Source organism: Lynx canadensis, chromosome C2, assembly GCF_007474595.2.
Source record: "Lynx canadensis isolate LIC74 chromosome C2, mLynCan4.pri.v2, whole genome shotgun sequence".
Classification (NCBI taxonomy): domain Eukaryota; kingdom Metazoa; phylum Chordata; class Mammalia; order Carnivora; family Felidae; genus Lynx; species Lynx canadensis.
In genome coordinates, this window is record NC_044311.2 from 112922369 (window position 1) to 112945221 (window position 22853).

The following is a 22853-nucleotide window of genomic DNA, read 5'->3' on the forward strand; positions in this document are numbered from 1 at the left end:
TAATAAATATAGATAATTTCAAGAAGTAAAGGCTTGATAAAAAGGCTTGTAAAATATGTATAGTATTACTTGAAGGATGATAGAGACACTCGTTCAGGTTCAGATGTAGTTTCACCTTTTCTCAGGAACTCCTTCATGTCTTTTTTATTGAATGAAAACTGGACTCTATCTTTGGTATTGGCGATATATATCATTCTTTCCAAGATATCACTGTATAGACTAATAAGACAGTAAGTTACAATCCCATTTCAGCTGTTCTATGTGCATTACTATTATGTTATTTGATTGTATATTCATCAAAATCTCCTCAAATTCCTAACAGATCTTTTTGATTATACATTCTTCCAAGCCACTCCAAATTTCTAATGGAAGCTTTAATTTTCCCAATAAATTGTCTGATGTGAACATATGTGTTCAGTCAATAAATATGTATTTAGTGCTTTCTACATTACAGCACTATCATTCTTAGCTCAGTCACACATAGATCTTCTAATTCTGGTGCTGCACTCAAGATGCTAAAATAATCACTCTTTCAAGACTAGAGAAGAAACAAAAACACTAGCCAGCTTATTTGCACATTTGGAATAGATCCAAGAGCTCCCATTCAACATGCCAATGTAGACAATTATGTGGTTAACCAAGAATGTTTTTAATATTTCAGAGGCTCATAATTATAAAATGATTGGAAGGATTTTTCCTTTCCTGTACTTTTGGGGATTACAAACGGGTCTATCAAAGTCAGGGTGGAATGGAACATTACAAATGGCCCCAAAGTAGGAAAAATAACCAGTGTTTTTGAAAAGGTGGATTCAATTTAAATAGTAAAAAATATAAATTTTGTTTAAAAGGCAAATCAAATGAGAAAAGATGAACCACAGTAATAGGTAATGACTAACATAAAGACAGCAGTCAAGGCAGATAAGAGCCCCAAAATAAAATGTATCCATGAGTTCCATAAGCCTGGAAAGAAAGTGAGAAGGCTGGATCCTGTGGAGACCCCAAAGAAAAAGCTTCAGTCCTCACCATCACAGTGCATTTCATGAATGATAAATTATGCACAAGTCTGAACATAAAATATGTTTTATGTATTCAACACCCTCTCTTAGCATCTAAAAGGTCGAGCCTTTAATAAACAGCTAATGAAGTATATAACCATTCAAGACAATATTTACCAATCTTGGATTTGCAGCCCCCAGGGTTTTATGACAAGACCACCCAAGTGGTTGTCATTCCAACACATATGTATACTTCTGTAACGTAGACATCAATTCTGTATAGGCATAGCTGAAGATTCCCTCCCTAAGTGTGTGCTAGGCTGAAACATCTCAAAGCTTTCACTCTGTAATTCAAAAGTAAGAATAACAATATTTGTGAAAAATTCAGCTCTAATGAAAATAATCTTTGAACCGTAAAAATATATAGAAGAATTGGGGTGTTTTCTATAAAAAGACACCTGGAGTTTTTCCACTTTAAAAGAGAGGCTGTTTTGAGGAAAGCAGTTCTTCATTTTCACTGGAAATAGGAAAAGAGAAAATTTGGGATTTATTTTAGACATGGAGAAACACCAACAGAGAGGCTGGTCACATTGACAGTAATTGTCGAGCAAGCACACTGCTGTCAAACCACTGCAAGTACAAGATTATCCTTATTTTATACTCCTCCAAGAACACAACAGTGAGGTGTGGTTCTCAGCAGATGTGGTGAACTCTTTTCTGCATATTTCTAGAAAACTAATATCTCAACAAGAACCACACTGAAGGGGAAGGCATAACCTCCCTTTAAAGGTCTTTAAAAGACTTGAAAAGCCCCTTAACTATAATTTCTAACTTTTAACTGATTCTGTGAAGTTCCCATAATAAAATAAAGGTCAGAATGAATTTTACTTTCAAAGACACAAATTATTAAACAGATTGATTCTATAATTCATTATCCTGGCAAAATAAATGTTAACAGAAATGTAACAAAATTTTAAAAGCTTGAGTCTGAATTCTACTTCTAAATTACTAAGTGATGGGGCGCCTGGGTGGCGCAGTCGGTTAAGCGTCCGACCTCAGCCAGGTCACGATCTCGCGGTCCGGGAGTTCGAGCCCCGCGTCAGGCTCTGGGCTGATGGCTCAGAGCCTGGAGCCTGTTTCCGATTCTGTGTCTCCCTCTCTCTCTGCCCCTCCCCCGTTCATGCTCTGTCTCGCTCTGTCCCAAAAATAAAAAAAAAAAAAAACAAAAAAAAAAAAAAAAAAAAACGTTGAAAAAAAAAATTTAAAAAATAAATAAATAAAATAAATAAATAAATTACTAAGTGATAAGCCTAAGCCACTGTATGACCTTCATTTTAAGATTCTCTTTTGTACAGCATTGGAATTTCTGAGGTGCATTTCTGCCCACAGCCTATGAGACTATAATTCATCTTAGCTACTTAGTGGGTGGCATAGCATAGTGGTGAAGCACACAGACTATATTATAACATGGGTTCAAATCTTCATTCTATAGATATATAGCCTTGTATCCACAAGGGGTTGAAGGAGTTGAACAACATTTTTATTTAGCTATTCAGTTAGGATTCTTTTCTGTTCCATTTGATAGATAAATCATCTCAAAAAAATTTGAAGATATTTTGACAGCGCATAAGAAACGCTTGTTACTAAAATGATATGTTCTATCACTTTTCATGGAAAGAATAATGACAATAAAATAAAGCACTGTATTCTCACCCACTCCTTATAAGAAGATGCAGAGATGTCATAAGATATAAATTTTCATGAAGAACTCTTAAGATACAAGAACAAAAATGTCAAACACAACTGTTTGTCTCATGTTATTTTTCTGTGAACAATGCAGTTTGGAAGGAAAGATATTTATTTCTTCCCATCTTCAAACCTGTTTGTGAAGAGAATGTGGAAACTCCCTCAATGCCACCAAAAAATTCCCTGTGGAGTGAACTCAATCTATTGGGAATTATAGACTAATCAACAAATCATTTTTAACATGCTTATTTGTATTATTTTTATAGCTTGTTTCTTCTGAAAATGAAAGCAGGTTAATTGCAGAAAAAAATTGAAAATGTAGAAAAGCACAAAGAAACAAAATTGTTGTAATCTCAGTAACAACTGATAAATACAGTTAACTTTTTGGTGTATATTTCTCCTATCGTTTACCCATGCATGTAGTTAATGTTTATGTATACTTATAAATACATAATTTATAGATGCATAATTTTTATGAACATTTTAAAACAAAATAATGGCTCTGCTATACATAAGTTTTCATAAGCTATTTTTAACTTAATGTATACCATATATAGTCTTCTATATCATTACAGTTGACTCTTGAACAACATGAGAGTTAGGGGCACCAATCAGCTGTGTGGGTGAAAATCTGTGTATAACTTGACTCCTCAAAAATGTAACTACTGTAATAGCCTGCTGTTGACTATAAGCCTTACCAATAAAATAAATTCTTAATCAACACATATTTTGTATATTAAATGTATTATGTACTATATTCTTACAACAAAGTAAGCTGGAGAAAAGAAAATATTATTGATAAAATTATAAGAGAAAATACATTTACAGTACTGTACTGTATCAGTATCGTAAGTTTACATCCTCTGAAAGATGAATTGTCAGCACCTACATCAATATTGTCTTAGGATACAAAACACTGTAGACGTTATATGTGTTACTAACACTAGATATCAAAAATGAAAAGCTGTGAAAAAGAAATTCATATTTATTTACAGGAATACAGTTCATGCACTGATACAAAGAAGCAGCAATATGATTGCTTTATGATAGTCTACTATAATTAATATGATTGCCTTATGGTGGCCCAGACCATACATTAAATGAATTAATTGTTATAAGTTTTTTATGGCATACCGTATTACAGCTATATTCATAATACAGTATTGGAAACATTGTTACATTAAAAAAAACACCTGTGATAATAGGAACTGCTTATCAACAGTTTTTACCAATAACGAACAAGAGACATACTGTATGATAATGTAATTCTTTGAAAGCAAAGTTATAAAACTAACACCTTATTAATTTTGTATTACGTATCACTCACTTTACACCTGTGTAAGGTTAGGCTATTTGCTCCCATACAAGACTTGCACTTGTATTCATCTACAGGATAAATACATAGGCGATGTTGCTGATGATGAAGTTGATACAAAAATATCTCATACAGTTCGTGCTGTGTGGTTACTAAATTTCTCACATGAAGACACACACATAAAATAGTTTTTGTTTTAACTGTATGGCATGATGATTATTTGCTTCATGAAGTAGACATAAATCATCATATAGGTATTCATCCTTGTCTTCACACTGAGGAGACTCAGGAGGAGAAAGAAAAGGAGGAGTTGGTCTTGTCCCAAAGGTAGCAGAGGCAGAAGAGGTGAAGGAGGTGGGAAAGGTTGTGGGAGAAGCAGGCCCACTCAGTGTAACTTTACCAAAATACATTGTCATTTCTCTCTGACTTTTTTGCTTTTTCATTCCTCTCAAAATTTTTCTAACCCAGTGCCAATCCTTCCTCCTCCATTTGCTTTATTTTCAGTTCTCATATCATAGAAGGGTCCATGTCATCAAACTCAAAAACAGTCTTGAATAATCAATCAGAACCTTCTGCCAGATTGCCTAGTGTTGATTTGTTTCTGGCATTGCTTCTGCTGTCTTCTTCCTTATCGTCTAACACTGGCTCAGAAGCATTCATTTCCATCATGTCATCCTCTGTTAATTCTTCTGGTGTGGTGTGTATTAGTTCATGAATTTCTTCAAGATCCATATCTTGAGAACCTTCACGCCCCACCTTTTTTGCCACATCCGCAACCTCTTTAATGATTTCCTTGATTGACTCTGTCATAAATCGTATTGTGTACAACATCTGAACACAGTTTTCCCAGCAAGAATTTAATTTTTTGGGCTTGGTGGCTTTCATGATTTTTCTGTAACAGTGATGGCATCTTCAGTGGTATAATCCTTCCACACTTTTATGATATTCTCTCTATTGCGGTTCTCTTCCAAACTATTGACAGTCCCTTCCATATATTACTGTGTATAATGAGCATTAAAGGTTCTTATGAACCCCTGATCTAGAGGCTAAACTAGAAACATTGTGTTTGGGGACAAGTAGACCACTATAATGTCTTTGGTGTTGAACTCGGGGTTCTGGTTGGCTGGGGGCAATGTCCAACATCAAAAGAACTTCAAAAGGCAATCCCTTACTGGCAAGGTACTTCCTGCGTTCAGGAACAAAGCGAGGATGGAACCAATTCAGAAAAACTGTTCTTATTGTCTGGGCTTTCTTGTACAACCAAAAGGCTGGAAGCTGGCATTGCTCTTTTCCCTTCAAGGCTTAGGGGTCATCAGCTTCATAGGTAAGGACTGTCCTGATCATAAACCCAAGGGCATTTGCACAAAACAGTAGATTTGGCCCATCTCTCCCTGCCTTAAATCCTGGTGCTCGCTTTTCTTCCTTACTAATAAATGTCCTTTAAAGCATTTTTTTTTCTAGAATAGGACCCTTTCATCTGCATTCAAAACCTATTCAGGTAGTCATCTTTTCTCCTCAATGATTTTTTGAATGGCATCAGGGAACTCATCTGCTGCCTTTTAGTTGACAGAGCTGCTTCTCCTGTTATCTTGATGTTTTTTTAAGTCAAACATCCTTCTAAAATAATCAAACCATCTTTTGCTGGCATTAAATTCTCCAACTTTAGATCTTTCACCTTCCTTTTGCTTTAAGTTATCATATGACTTCACTTTCTCTCGAATCATGTTAGAGCCTATAGCTATGCCTTTCTTATAGCAATTCCACACCCACATAAAACCTACATTTTTAATATGAGATTAAAAGGTATTTTGCAAAAAATGTAAGGTTTTTGTACCTGTGAGTCTGCTAGCGTAGTTGCAGTGATTACTTCAAGAATTTCCTTTCTTTTTTTTTTCATAGTGGTCCTTTATACTGGATCCATTTATCTTTACATGGCAGGCAACCACAGCTGCAGACCTCAATCTACCACACATATTAAACAATTCAACTTTTTCTTGTAATGTCATGATTCTTCTCTGACTTTTGGGAACACTAACAGAACCACTAATGGCACTTCATATGTGTCCCATAGTTTTATTCAAGGTTTATGGTATTGCACTAAATATGATGAGAAATACGTGAGAACTACAGGATCACTTTGTACTGCAATATGCAATTTGCTAGAAAAACCAATTGCTTACGTACAGGTGATTAGCCTCAAAAGTTGTGTAAGCAGGTACTCAACATGAGCTCATTGCAACAGCAGCCGAAGGCGACTATGAAATTATTACAGTGGTACAGTATTACCACAGTTAATTTTATGTAGTTGTGACTTAATGCTGCTTTCTCTCAACTGCCAGTGTAGCCATGTGCAGACTACGTGTGTATGTGTGTGTGTGTGTGTGTGTGTGTGTGTGTGTGTGTTGGTTTTGATAAACTTTAACTTTTTATATAGATTTTTGTATGTTTTATGGTAGTATGATAAAATAGACTAGTATCATATATATTATGCATTCATGACGTATCTTTTTCTTAATTTTTCAATATCTCCAGACTATGAAGTTCATCTGAGTTTTTTCAAATTGTCAAAAATCTAAAAATATTCCCAATATATTTCTTGAAAAAAATCTGTGTATCTATAGATATACAGATGTGCATATGTGTGTGTGTGTGTGTGTGTGTGTATACATACATATGTGATTAAACTTGGCAAGAAATATGCCTGATCTATATGTATTTGGTATAAATGCAAAACTACTGAAGGGCATAAAAATTTGTTTAATGTGTGAAAAGTCATAATTTTATCTAAGCAGAAAGATTTGATCTAGTAAAGGCATTAATTTTTCCAAATTAATTTATAAATTGGATGAAATATTAAACAAAGTAATAAGGAAATAGTTTAACTAGAAATGCTAATTCATCTAGAAGAACAAACAGATTATTGTAAATTTTTTTTTCAAAAAGGATAAAGAAGGGAGATGTCCCACACCAGGTTTGAAATATATCATAAAGTTAGCTGTAATAACTGAAATTATTCTTGATGTCATCAAGGTTCACTATGGATACAAATTCACTTAAATTTAAATATCCACTTCTAGACATGGGGAGGAAGAGTAGCAAAGTTGCTTGAAAGCACAGACTTTGGTTTCAGATCTGGCTTTGTCTCTATGTCTTTCATCAATAACTTAAACTCTCTAAGCTTTGAGATCTCATTTGCGAAGTGAAGTCAAAATGTGCACTTACAAGGTTGTTGCAAGAATCAGATGAGAGAGTTAATGTCAAGCCCTTAGCACTGTATTTGACAGATAGGAAGGGCTCGTTAAATAGTAGGTAACTGTGTATGTTAGTTATTTTAGTTATGCATAAGTAAAGCCGCTAAGCTCTTTTGTTAGAGAATGGTTTGGGGGTGAGCAAACTGTGGTATATGTTGTCATGTTGCCAATTTGTAACAATGGTAGTTTAACTTTGTACATAAAATACTTTTATAATTAGCTCAAGCCATCTGCAGGTTGGCACAGAGACCAGTAAGTAGTGATTTATGTTGAGCAAATGAGATACATCTTCTAGAAGAAAAAAACCTATAGGTACAACACATTTTAAAGGGAAACATTTATTTTAATGAAAATTACAGATATCATGACATTTCATAACTAAAAATTCCACACTGCATCATTAACAAAGGACATTTTCCCCTAACCACAATTCCATTTTGATATTAGATAAAATGAAACTATACTTCCAATACCATCAAATAAGCAGTCTATGTTCAAATTTCTCCAGTTGTTACCAAATTATTTTTGTAACATTGCATTTGTTGTATTCATCAAGACTCTTTTAATGCAAAAGTATCATTTCTTTCCCCCTTTATTTACTTCTTTGTTGTTGTTGTTGTTAATCATCATGGTTTTCTTATTTGTTTTTTCCCCTTTATGAAAGGACGTGGAGAGAGTGGGCCAATTGTTCAATAGTCTTGTGGAATTTCTTCATTCTGGATTTGTCTAGCTGCCTTATTTGACTTATTCTCCTACTCTTTATATTTTTCTATTCCCGGTGGAATTTATATCTAAAGGCTTGATTAAACATTTTGACAAAAATTCTTCATAAATGATGCTATGAATTTCATATTGCGTAACATCAGGAAGTACAGTAAGCCTGTTTGTGTCACTGTTGGTGGAGTTCGGGGTAATCCTTGGGTTAAGGGGTTAACAGGCAGATCTCCTTAGTGTAAAGTTATGTATTTTCCCTTACATCTGGCAAATAACTAAAGATAAGATACTTTTGCACCTTGTAAAACTATCCAAGTCCCCATTCATATTTTAGCTAAGGTCTTAGCATCCTTTGATGATTCTTGCCAGAACCAATTATATTATTAGGGATTTTTAAATAATAATTTTTAGTTCTGTCATTTGTTCTACATTTTTGGCTGGAATACTTTGACACAACAACAACAAAAAGAAGGAAATTAAGATGAAATGTTCTGAAATTTATTATAAAAAAATTTAGGGGCCCCTGGCTGGCTCAGCCAGTGGAGCATGTGACTCTTAATCTTGGGGTTGTGAGATTGAGCCCCACATTGGGTGTGAAGATTACTTAAAAATAAAATCTTAAAGAAAAATTTAAGCAAATATCTAAACGTTGTTTAGACTTATTTGACCTTGCCAGAAGTTCACGGCTCTACCTTCCTTCTTGAAGGCAAGTTGTTGGTGATTTTAAAAGGCTTACTTTGAATAGCTTAGTCATTCATTCCAAAAATATATTTAAGTGTCTGTTATGGTAAACCCTGGTCAGAGGTTTTCCTTGAAAGGAAAAAGATGCCTCACCATAAATGTAAATTACTCCAAATTCTGGCTTGTCCAATGGTTCCTGTTTCTCACACTTTGTAGGTCTCCTAGGGTCTCCTAAGACTAATTTTTTTGATGTATGTGTTTAATAAATATATAATAATCATTATCATAAGAATATATTTTTTTGTATCTTACTTGCAACAAAGACATATTCATATAAACTATCTCAACCATTTTGGAGCACCTGCCATTTCTTACATTACCTTCTTATATAATGAAAAGAATTCTGGAGTGGCCACACCAGCAACCTGTGACAGTTTGTGACAGTGGTTCTTGTCTTAGCGTAGCCCTTTATTGATTATATCACTTTAGAAAAGTTGGATCTTAACTTCCTCATAAAGACAAAACCTGTATTTGTATAGTGATTTATGCTGTGTAATGTACCATCACATATATTGTCTCACCCAATCGGCTGAATAGGGACATAAATGCATATTATAATCTCTATTATACAAATGAAGAAATTAAGGCACTGCCCATTTAAATATCCTCAGACATTCATTGTTTTCTTCTGTCTATGACCTACAAGATTTCATGGAGGCTATTGTGGTCACTTTTAGGTTCATCTAAGACTCAGGAATAAAATACCAGATCTGATTTGACACACTGTGCTTTTCCATTACTCCAGGCTGCCTCACATGTAAATGGAAGAAATACCACCTCCCTTCTATTTTTCCAGAGTGACTGAAAGGATCAATTAGGATAATTCAGATGAATATACTCTAAAAGTCTTGAAGTAATATTTAAATATGAGGTAGTACCTTAGTCCATTCGGGCTGCCATAAAACATACCACAGACTGGGTAGCTTATAAACACAGAAATTTATTTCTCACAGTTCTGGAATCTGGAAGTCCAAAATCAAGGTGCCAGTATTGTTGCATTCTGATGAAAGTCCTCGTCCTGATTCATAGCCAGGGTCTTTTCAATATGTCCTCACATGGAGGAAAAGGTTGGGGATCTCTCTGAAACCTTGTCTTATAAGACACTAATCCCATTCATGAAGGCTCCACCGCCTGACTTAAGCAACTTCCAAAGGCCTTAGCTTTTAACACCATCATCTTTGGGGAATGAGATTTTAAAGTATGAATTTGGGGAGGACACAAACATTCAGACAATAGCAGGTAGACTTTCCTATTAAGAAGAAATCAAAATCACAATCTAACATGATCATGATGAGTGTTAGAGCTTTGTGTTTCAGAATGTAGTCCAGGCCCACCTGTCTCAGAATTGCCTGGGATACCTGTGAATAGTACAGAACCTGAAACCAGCCAATGATCTGCTTAATACAATACCTGTGGGTTCATGCACACGAAAGCTTAAGAATGAAAACCTCAAGTGAAAAATCTCCATGACATTGGCCCCTCTTCTGCTTAACTAAACCAGTTTTAGATGTTATATAGAGGCTATAGACTCCAATTCTATAAAGTATTTACCTTGTAGACACTTTGTAGGAGCCTAGCTGACATTCAGTGGATTGATCATACCATATTACCATATGGACAAGAATGGAGAACTGTCCAACATATGTAAAATATCTACTGAAATATGGGTCTCTATTAATGCAAGAGAAATATTTGTTAGGAAAGAATTGCAGCTAACTTTTGGTGAACTGTCTGGATATGCATAGTCTGTCTCTCCAAACTCATTATCTGGTAGGAATTTGAAAGAAATTAGTGTTATCTACTGCTTGTTTATTTATGAACTTGTTTTCAGACAGTAAACTTCAGGTCCATATTCACTAGAATATAGATAATTGTGTCAGACTTCCAAATCCAACTAAAGAATCAAGACCATATGAAAATTTTACTTTTCCCTTAAACCAGTAGTTTTCAACCTGGGCTGTTCATTGGCATCCCCTGGAGTGATAAAGATATACTAATAGCTGGGTCACATCTCCAGAGAAGCTGACTTCACTGGCTTGAGACTGGGTCAGAGAATCTTAATTTTTAAGGACCTTAGGTGACTCCAACAAGGACTGAGAACCACTCCCTTAAATAAAAGCATAGTATGCAATATACGTGACATCTATCATTATTCCCTTGGTGCCATAAGAAATGGGGAGAAATAAAGATAAAAACTTGATAAAAAATTGGATAAACTTTAATAAAGTGGCCACTTTGGCAAGCAGTCGTTGTAATAGTCATACAGAGAAGTTTCTATACTCAATTATCATCTAATCTTCATCGGAAGCTTGCCAAGTTTCACGTGATAATTATCTCTAGTGACTGTCAACACTGACTGCATATTAGAATCACTTGGACAGGTTTATAAAACTATGAGAAGCCTGGAACCCCATCTTAAAAATTCTAGTTTGTTTGGTTTGAGGTGATACCCAAGTGAGGACCACTGGCCTATACCATCTGGGTGAGGAGGCAGATGGGCAAGACTTTACTGGTGACATTAAGTCTTTAATTCTGTTAGTTGTTATCACCAGAGTGTGATGTAACAAAGAACTACTCAGTTTTACAATATGCTATAAGATGAACTATGAAGCACCTGAGATGCGGTCGTTCTTATGGATTATGTAGTATTAGTTGGATTCCAAACCGTCTTTCATATAAAACCATAAAACATAAAAGTTTCTACAAAAGAACTCACAATCTCCTGGGGAAAACCTAGCATGGTGACCTGAGCTTTACAGTAAAAGAAGAATCCAGGAAGCACATCAGAAGGCTTACTTCCTTTCTCTTATCCACAGGGCACACTGTGGAGCGGAAGAAGCAGTCAGTGATTTGGCTAGTACCATCTACTTCTGTGTGCCTCTTCGGCCACCAGTGTTAGGTCTCATGTAAGACATTGTAGTCATATAGAAGCAGCATAGGGTAGTGGTTAAAAGCGTGGAGTCAGGCACCACGCTGCCTGAAATAATAGAGGTATAAAGGAGACAGAGAACATCTATATATTGCCAGATAGCAATTGTACACAGCCAATACTTAAAATAGTCTGTGTGGCACATAGAAAAAAAGAGAGAGTTTGCCGCTGGCCTTGAGTGTGGAGAAGTGGAGGCAAGAACTCCTACAGAGATTCTGCAGCCACAGGGAGCAACCTGCTTCGAATGAGCCCACACAGCAGAAGGCAGAGCTCAGATGCAATGAGAGGAGCAGAGTCTGGGAAAACTGAGCCCCAAACACACCGTGCTGGAGCCACTTGGCCACACCACCTGCTTTGTTGTTCGATAACTCAACAAATTGTTTATATCCTCAAATCAAAATAATAGGCTAGGATCTGAGAAATGTGCCATGTATATAGCAATACTTTACTCTTTTTTTTTTTACCCCCCAGCATGCACTAGGGTCACTATTCATGGTTTATATGCTCCTTTGCCCTTGTATGCCCTGTAAGAGACATCTAAGGGTTATGAAAATCGGCTCTATCAATAACGTAATGTAGGTCAAACTACCTACCTTTTCCTTTATTTTTGATAAAATATTCACAGAGCCATATGTAATTTACTCAGGAACTCAAAAATGGTAACAGGGTCAGACAGAACACATACATAGTTTTTATAAATAAAAAGTCACTTAAGTTGCATACTTATGACTTCATCAAGCACATCTGCTATTCCAGGTAGTTGTCAATTACAGGAGAAAAAAATTCAATTGGCATATGTGTGTCAGACGCAAGATGCTTCTTGAGAGTGCTTAATAAATTAAAAGGTCGACATTTTAAAGAATTTAGAACTTTTCATTACATTGCAGGAAAATTGCTTTCTCTTAAATATATGATTGTTAAATTTTTTAACACTCAATGGTTGCAATACAAATATAATTTGCAAAATTACTTTTAAACCTTACAGAGATGTTCATTTTAAATGCCTCAATAGGTTATATATTGTCATATTCAGTCTAACAATATTACTTTGGTTTTCATATTGTTTGGGTAATTATAAATAACTACTAAAGACAAGGTTTTGAAAAAGTACCCATTCAAGAATTATTTAAACAGGGATGAGTCTTTTTTAAAAAGAGGGCTTATACAGGATGAGTCTTCCTGTAAAAACTATAAACTCAAAGGAGTTTTGAAGTGTGAGTATCTGGAAACACAAAGCTCTTCACGTTACAAAGATACAGTAATTTGGAGATTTCTGTTTCACTTTTGTCTTTGAAGATGGATTAAACACAACAATAACATAAAGTAAATGGAGCCTGTCTTTACCATGTTCATTAATTATTTTGATGATCACAACAACTTATGATGAAGACAAGTCTATCTACTCTAAATTTTTTATTCATTCATTTAACGATTATAGATTAAGTCCCCACTATGTGCAAACCCCACATTATGCTTTATTTAAACAGAGGAAAACATAAGGAATAATGAAAGCTTTCCCCCCAAAAAATATTTATTTCTTTATCACTTTTCTCAGTGCACCTAAAACTTCCTTGTTTCTTAGGCTATAAATAAAGGGGTTTAGCAGGGGGATTATAACCGTGTAGAACAATGAATACATTTTATCCTGATATTGATCTGGCCCAGACCCAGGACGCACATACATGAAGAAGAGAGTGCCATAGAACAAAGAGACAGAGAGCAGGTGGGCGCTGCACGTGGAGAAGGCTCTGCTCCTGCCCTTTTCAGACTTCTTTCTCAGGATGGCAAAGAGGACACGGGTATAAGACACCATGATGGTCGTAAAAGTAAAAGCTTGTATACAAGCAGCAAAAATAAAAATCACCAATGCATTAAGAGATGGGTCAGTGCAAGAAATTGTATATAGTGACAAAATTTCACAGTAGAAATGAGGTATTATATTGGACCTGCAGAAGGTTAATCTAAACAATAATCCCACATGAATGACGGGATGCAGAAAACCAATCGCATAGGACACACTTATCAACCAGGTACAGAGTCGGTTGGACATCACCACTGGATAAAGCAAGGGGTTGCATATGGCTGCGTAGCGGTCATAGGCCATCACTACCAAGAGGAAACACTCTGTGGTGGCACTGGAAGCAAAAATATAAAACTGGGTGATGCATTTGACCAGGGAAATCATGTGATTGTTAGATAAAAAATTCATTAGCATCTTTGGAGTCACAGAGGATGAGGAACAGGCATCTGCAAGGGCCAAACTAGCAAGGAATAAGTACATGGGGGTGTGAAGATGGGGGTCCTTCCAGGTGAGGAAAATCAGTCCGAGGTTGCCCACCATGGTGGTGAGGTAGATGACCAAGAACACCAGGAACAGGGGGGCCTGCATTCCTGAACGATCTGTCAGTCCTGTGAGAACAAACTGCGTCACCTGTGTCTTGTTTGTCTCCATCATATCCACTCAGGCTGATTACTACCATGAGAGAATAGGTAAAGGGAAAAAAAACAATCAAAGGTCATGAAAACTGGTATTGAATGGTAATGTCTGTTCCCTATTTCAGATGGCACTTTCTCAACAAATATGAAGGGACAGTGTTTCTCTTTTTTACAAACACACTTAAGGGCATTAAGTATATAATAAATAATTTTGAGAAAGATTTTTTAAAAAGGCTTTTAAGTACATACATATTTAGAATTGAATATATTAACAGTGAATTGTTTTTCAGAACTGAGAATAAAAACATACATTTTATATGAAAGTCTCTAAAAACAGCAGCAGTTCAATTTCAAAAGTGTTATTATTACCCTTTTCAGGAAATCTTGTGTATCTTTTCTGTTGAATGAAAAATGGACTCTGTCTTTGATATTAGTGATATACATCATTCAGTTCCTTTAAGGCATTAATAGGTTAAATAAGAAGACAGTAAGTTAATATTGATTACTGTTTTTACTGTCCATTATCATTGTTATTTGATTATATATTCATATAAATCACCCCAGATACCTAATCAAATCTTCTGATTTTATATTACTCAAAACCACTCTTAATTTCTAATTAACGCTTTTTAATTATCCCCAATAAACTCTCATATGTGAATATAATCATTCATTCAGTCACCAAATATCTGTGTAGTACCTCCTCAGTTAGAACGCTGTCATTCTTAGCTCAGTCACACGTAGAAACTCTACCTGGTGTCGCACCCAAGATAAAAAAATAAAAGCCCCCCTTTGAAGAGGAGTGAAGAAACAAAGACACCACCAGCTTATTTACAGGTTTGGGAAGGATCCAAAGGCCGTCACTTTATAGGCCAAATAAAACAATTACCATCCAATTAACTGAGAATATGTTTTAATATTTCAGAGGCACAAATTCTAAAATGATTGGAAAGATTTTTCTTTTCCTGTTCTTTTTGGGATTACAAGTAGGACTATCAAAGTCAAGGTGGAATGAAACATTACAAATGACACCACAGTAGAAAAAATAACCAGTGTTTTGAAAAGGTGGATTCAATTTAAATAGTAGAAATTATAAATTTTGTTTAAAAGGCAAAGCAAATGAGAAAAGATGAATCACAGTAATAGGTAATGACTAACATAAATCCAGTCAAGACAGATAAGAGTCCCAGACTAAAAATGTATCCACGAGTTTTACAAGCCTAAGGAAGCAAGTAAGAAGGCTAGATCTTGTGGAGACCCAGGAGAAGAAAACCTCAGTCCTCACCATCACAATGCATTTCACAAATAATGCATAAGTCTGAACATAAAATATGTTTTGTGTATTCAGATCCCTGCCTTGGTATCTAAAACAGGATCTACCCATTTACAAACAGCTGATCTAAATATATAACCATTCAAAGGAATATTTCCCCTTCTTAGATTCACAGCTCCCAGGCTTTCATACCAAGACCACCCAAGTGGGTATCATTCTATCGCATATGTTTATTTCTTTTTTTTTTTAATTTTTTTATGTTTATTTCTGAGACAGAGACAGAGCATGAGTGGGAGAGGGCAGAGAGAGAGGGAGACACAGAATCAGAAGCAGGCTCCAGGCCCCGAGCTGTCAGCACAGAGCCCGACGCAGGGCTCCAGCTCACAGACCGCAAGATCATGACCTGAGCCGAAGTCGGTCGCTCAACCGACTGAGCCACCCAGGCGCCCCATGTTTACTCCTATAACCCAGTCACCAGTTCTGTACAGAAGCTGAAGAATTCATTCCCCAAATCTGAACTGGCCTGAAACATTTCCCTAAAGTGCCAGCTTTGTGATTCAAAGACAGAGAACAATACAGAAAATTGAGGGAAGACAGAGTTTGTGAAATATTCAGTTCTAATGAGAATAATGTTTGAACAATAAAAATACATATGAGACTTGAGGTATTTTCTATAAAAAGTCACCTGGAATTTTTTCCCCTGTGAAAAGGAAACCATTTGGAGGAAAACTGTTCTTCTCAATCTTCACTGGAAATAGAAAAAGAGAAAACGTGTTTGAGATTTACATTAGACAATAAGAAACAGAGACGCTGTTAGTATCAGCAGTAATCATCAAATAAGCACGCTGCTGTCAAATTGCTACAAACACCCGATTATCCTTATTTTCCGCTCTTCACAGAATATAACAAGTTGTGGCTCTTAATAGTTGTGGCGAACTCTTTTGTGTGTGCGTGCATGTTTCCAGCAAAGTATCATCTTAAAAAAGATCCAAGTTGAAGGGGAAATCATACACTCCTTTAAAAAACCCCATAACTCTATGATTCTTAACAGTTAGAAATCTTCCTCGTTCTGTTTGTGTTTCCAAGTAAATGAAATGCCAGAATGAATTTTAATTTTCAAAGACACAAAAAATACTAAATGTGTTTTATAAATCATTATACTGCCCCCCCCAAATTAACAATAATGTAACAATATTTCAGAGGCTTTGAATCTCTATTCCACGTCTGAATTGGCAAGTAATTATGAGCTTTATGACCCTTGTTTTGAGGTTCTCATCTAAAGCACCAGATTTTCTAAGGTACATTTCCACCCACAGTCTGTGTGACTATGACCCCCCTCTGCTCTTTAGTAGGTAGCTTAAGCATGATAGTAAAGCACACAATGCCATAACTGAATTGCCTGAGTTCAATTCTTCATTCTACAAAGACATAGCTTGATGTCTAAAAGTTTTCAGAGGAAATACACATAATGTTTATTTAGCTATTCAATTCAGGATGTTCCATTTGGAAACTAAATCATCTGAAAAATATTTTTCACGAATTTTGATAGCTCATGAAAAACTCTGGGTACTAAAATGGAATTTTCTAATAGTTTTCTTGGAAAGAATAATTTACAATAAAATAAAGTACTGTATTCTCACCTAATGCTTCTAAGAAGATGCAGAGATGCCATAAAATATAAATTTTCATGAAGAGCTCTTAAGATACAAGAAAAAAATGTCAAAGACAACTATTTGTTTCATGTTATTTTTCTTTGAAAAATACTGTTTGGAAGGGAAGATATTTATTTCTTCCCATCTTCAAACCTGTTTGTGAACATAGTATTGAAATTCCCTCAATGGCACCAAAAGATTCCCTGTAGAATGAAGTCAACCTACTGGGCATTATAGGCATAATCAACAAATCACTTCTAACATAGACTTTTGTGACTGTTCTTTTTATAGCTTCTTTCTTTCTTCTGCAAACAAAAACATTACAGGTTAATGGCAGAAAAAACAATGAAAATGTAAAACAGCAAAAAGAAAACAAACTGCTATAATTCGCTAATCACTGATAAGAACAGTTAACTTTTTAGTATATATTTCTGCCATCATTTATCTATACATGTAGCTATTTTTATGTATACTTTATTATATGTAATTAATACATATATTTATATTTACATAATAATATAAACATTTTATATATACATATAAAAATAAAATTATGGCACTGCTATACATAATTTTTCATAAACCAGTTTTTATTTAAGTGTGGTTGGCATACAATATTATATGAGTTTCAGGTGTACCACAAAGTGATTTGACTTTTTTTTAATGTTTATTTATTATTGAAGGAGAGAGACAGAGTGTGAGCGGGGAGGGGCAGAGAGAGAGAGGGAGTCACAGAATCTGAAGTGGGCTTCAGGCTCTGAGCTGTCAGCACAGAGCCCGATGCAAGGATCGAACTCCCGAGCAGTGAAATCATGACCTGAGCTGAAGATGGACGCTTAATTGACTGAGCCAACCCAGGTGCCCCAATTTGACATTTATGTAATTTATGAAATGATCACCATGTTAGGTCTAGTTAACATCTGTAATCATGTATAGTTACTCCAATATTATTGACTATATTCCCTATGCTGTACTTTACATCTCCATAACTCACTTATTTTATAGCTGGAAATTTATATCTCTTAATCTCCACCTATTTCGCCTATCCCCTAACCCTTTTCCTCCGGCAAACAACAGTTTGCTCTCTGTATTTATGAGTGTGTTATTGTTTTATTTCTTCTTTTTTTTAGATTTCACATATAAAGTAAAATCATACAGCATTTGTCTTTCTCTTTTTTACTTATTTCACTTAGCATAATACCCTCTAGGTTCATGCATGTTGTAGCAAATAGCAAGATTTCATTCATTTTATGGTTGAATAATATTCCATTGATGTGTGTGTGTGTGTGTGTGTGTGTGTACACAATACACACACACATATCACATCTTTATCCACTCATCTATTAATGGACACTTAAGTTGCTTTCATATCTTGCAGTTGTAAATAATGCTGAACATAAGGGTATATATATCTTTTTGAAATTATTTCATTTTCTTTGAGCAAGTATTCAGAATTGGAATTACTGGATTGTATGGTACTCCTATTTTTAATTTTTTGAGGAAACTCTATACTGTTTTCCACAGTGCCTGCACCAGTATTCCCACCACCAGAGCACGAGGGTTCCCTTTTCTCCATATCTTCACCAACACTTGTTATTTCAAGTCTTTTTGATATTAGCCAGGTGTGAGGTAATATCTCATTTTGGTTTTGATTTGCATTTCCTTAAGGCTTAGCATTGTTAAGTATTTTTTCATATATCTGTTGGTCATCTCTATATCTTCTTGGGAATATGTCTGTTCAGGTCCTCTCTCCATTTTTTAAACAGATTGATTTCTTTTTCTTTTGGTGCTGAATTGTATGAGTTCTTTATATATTTTGGATATTTAACTCCTATCAGCTATATCATTTGAAAATATCTTCCCCCACTAAGAAGGTTGCCTTTTTGTTTTGTTGATGGTTTCCTTTGCTGTGCAAAAGATTTTTAGGTTGACATAGATCCAAATGTTTTGCTTTTGTTTCATTTGCCTGAGGAAACAGTTCCAAAAAATTATTGCTAAGACCAATGTCCAACACTTTACTGCTTGTTTTCTCTTAGGATATTTATGGTTTCAGGTCTTACATTTAGGTCCTTCATCCATTTTGAGTTTATTTTTGTATATAGTATAAGAAAATGGTTCAGGTCCATTATTTTGCTGATAACTGTCGCATTTTCCCAGTACCATTTATTGAAAAGATTGTCTTTTCCCCACTTTATATTCTTGGTCCTTTTTGTAGATTAGTTCACTGTATAAGTATGGGTTTATTTCTGGGCTCTCCCTTGTGTTCCATGGATCTCTATGTGTAGTTTGTGCCAGTGCCATACTGTTTGAATGTAGATAATATATTTTGAAATCTGAGGATTTCAAATCTTAGGATGATTTGTTCTGGTTTTGTGGAAAATGCCATTCATATTTTGATAGGGATTGCATTGAATCTATAGATTGCTTTGACTAGTAAGGACATTTTAGCAACATGAATTCTTTCAATCCACAAGCACAGTTTATCTTTTTATTTATTTTTGTCATCTTCAATTTCTTTCATCAATGTCTTCTAGTTTTCAGAGTACAGGTTTTTCAACTCATCGGTTAATTTATTCCTAGGTATTTATTCTCTTTGATATAAATGTAAATGGAAGTATTCTCTTGATTTCTTTTTCTGATAGTTTATTATTAATACATAGAAATACAACAGATTTCTGTATATTAATTTTCTATCCTGAAACCTTAATTAATTCATTTATTAGTTCTAAATATTTTTCGTAGAATCTTTAGCATTTTCTATATGTAGTATCATTTCATTTGCAAATAGTGATAGTTTTACTTCTTTTTCCCAGTTGGATGCTTTTTATTTCTTTTTCTTGTTTGATTTATAAGGTAGGCTTTCCTATTAAGAAAAAAGAAGAATTCAAAATCTAAAGTGATGGTCATGAATGTTTGATCAATTTTAGTGCTTTGTCTCTCAAAATGTGACCCAAACCACATCTGCATCAGAATCAGCTGAGATGCCTCTGAATAATGCAGAACCTCAAGCCCACCGATGATCTACTGAATCTAATACCTGTGGTCTTGTGCACAACAAAGTTTAAGAATGAAAATTTTGACTCAGAGGGGAAGATGGCAGTGTAGGAGGACTCTGGGCTCACCTTGTCCTGCTGATTACTTAGATTCCACCCACATCTGCCTAAATAACCCAGAAAACCACCAGAAGACTAGCAGAACGGAGTCTCCAGAGCCAAGGTAGACAAGAGGCCCACAGAAGAGGGTAGGAAGGGCGGAGAGGCAGTGTGCACTACACGGACTGGCAGGAGGGAGTTGGGGTGGTGGAGAGGCAGACCACTGGGCAAGGCAGAGCCCCTGAGTCTGGCTTGTAAAAGCAGAGGGGCTGGACTTCGTGAATTCTGATAGCCATCAGGATTTAACATCTGGAATGTTAAAAGTCAACAGCTCTGCTCTCGCAGAGCAGGGAGGGTGAGAGGATGCCAGGAGGGAGAGTCGTTGAGCCCTGAAAGACAGAGCTCCTCTCAGCGTAGGAACAAAGGCCCTGGCAAGCGCCATTCCCCTCTCCCACCCCCAGATGAAATTCCAAAGGGAACCAGTTCCCGTCACTGAACTTGCTTGCACAGCGCAAAGGCCCAGTGCTGTGCTTCTGTGGATCCATCCCTCCGATGGGCCTGCCTCCCTCCTGGTGCTGCAGGGCCCCTCCCCCAGGGGACCACCAACTGCAAAGTGAGCTAAGCCGTCCCCTCCTGCCCCTGTGCAACTTGCGGATCCACCCCAGCTAATACGCCCTTGACCAGATCCCATCAAAACAGCACCACAAGCCTGGCAGTGTGCAAGTAGCCCAGACAGGGGCCACACCACTCCACAGTGAGTCCTGCTCCTGGAAGAGGGGAAGGTAAGGTACACACCAGTCTGACTGTGGCCCCAGCAGTGGGCTGGAGGCAGACATCAAGTCTGACTACGGCCCACCCACCAATGCAAGTTACTCCGACACCAAAGGGGAAGAGCCCTGCAGTTCCGCACCACTCCAGGGACTATCCAAAATGATGAAATGGAAGAATTCTCCTCAAAAGAAACTCCAGGAAGTAGTGACAGCTAACAAACTGATCAAAAACGATTTAAGCAATATAACGGAACAAGAATTTAGAATAATAGTCATAAAATTAATCCATGGGCTTGAAAAAAGCATAGAGGACAGCAGAGAATGTATTCCTACAGATATCAAGAGACTAAGAAACAGTCATGAGGAGCTAAAAAATGCTATAAATGAGGTGCAAAATAAAATAGAGGTGGCCATAGCACAGATTGAAGAGGCAGAAGAGAGAAGAGGTGAAGTAGAAGATAAATTTATGGAAAAAGAGGAAGCTGAGAAAAAGAGAGATAAAAAAATCCAGGAGTATAAGGGGAGAATTAGAGAACTAAGTGATACAATCAAATGGAACAATATCCATATCATAGGAATTCCAGAAGAAGAAGAGAGAAAGGGGCTGAAGGTGTACTTAAATCATAGCTGAGAACTTCCCTGATCTGGGGAAGGAAAAAGGCATTGAAATCCAAGAGGCACAGAGAACTCCCTTCAGACATAACTTGAATCAATCTTCTGCACAACATATCATAGTGAAACGAGCAAAATACAAGGATAAAGAGAAAATTCTGAAAGCAGCTAGGGATAAACAGGCTCTAACTTACAAAGGGAGACCCATAAGACTAGTGGCAGACCTATCTACTGAAATTTGGCAGGCCAGAAAGGAATGGCAGGAAATCTTCAATGTGATGAACAGAAAAAAATATGCAGCGAAGAATCCTTTATCCAGCAAGTCTGTCATTCAGAATAGAAGGAGAGATAAAGGTTTTCCCAAACAAACAAAACTGAAGGAATTTATCACCACTAAACCAGCCCTACAAGAGATCCTAAGGGGGATTCTGTGAGTGAAATGTTGCAAGGACCACAAAGTACCAGAGACATCACTACAAGCATGAAACCTACAGATATGACAATGACTCTAAACCCTTATCTTTCTATAATAACACTGAATATAAATGGACTAAATGCTCCAACCAAAAGACATACGGTATCAGAATGGATAAAAAAACAAGATCCATCTATTTGCGCTCTAAAAGAGACTCATTTTAGACCTGAGGACACGTTCAGATTGAAAGTCAGGGGATGGAGAACTATCTATCATGCTACTGGAAGTTCAAAGAAAGCTGAGTAGCCATACTTATATCAGACAAGCTATACTTTAAATTAAAGGCTGAAGATGAAGAAGGGCATTATATAATAATTATGGGGTCTATCCATCAGGAAGAACTAACAATTATAAATGTCTATGCACTGAATACGGAAGCCCCCAAATACATAAAGCAATTAATCACAAACATAAGCAACCTTATTGAGAAGAATGTGGTCATTGCAGGGGACTTTAATACCCCACTTACAACAATGGATAGATCATCTAGACACAGAATCAATAACGAAACAAGGGCCCTGAATGATACATTGGATCAGATGGACTTGACAGATATATTTAGAACTCCGCATCCCAAAGCAACGGAATATACTTTCTTCTCAAGTGCACATGGAACATTCTCCAAGATAGATCACATACTGGGTCACAAAACAGCCTTTCATAAGTATACAAGAATTGAGGTCATACCATGCACACTTTCAGAGCACAATGCTATGAAACTTGAAATCAACCACAGAGAAAAGTCTGGAAAACCTCCCAAAGCATGGAGGTCAGAGAACACCCTACTGGGGCGACTGGGTGGCTCAGTTGGTTAAGCGGCCGACTTCGGCTCAGGTCATGATTTCGCAGTCA

At 36.2% G+C, this 22853-nt stretch overlaps 1 protein-coding gene across 1 annotated transcript; it reads right to left on the minus strand.

Moving 5' to 3' along the window:
• Positions 1-13222: 13222 nt before the first annotated feature.
• LOC115524000 (olfactory receptor 5AC1-like) lies at positions 13223-14146 on the minus strand. The gene has a single exon (XM_030330316.1). It carries the CDS (start codon positions 14144-14146, stop codon positions 13223-13225), a length of 924 nt encoding a protein of 307 aa, XP_030186176.1.
• Positions 14147-22853: the final 8707 nt, after the last annotated feature.

Bases quoted from the DNA above. Each gene is read 5' to 3' on its own strand.
- LOC115524000 (XM_030330316.1), bottom strand. From the start codon at position 14,146: ATGATGGAGACAAACAAGACACAGGTGACGCAGTTTGTTCTCACAGGA.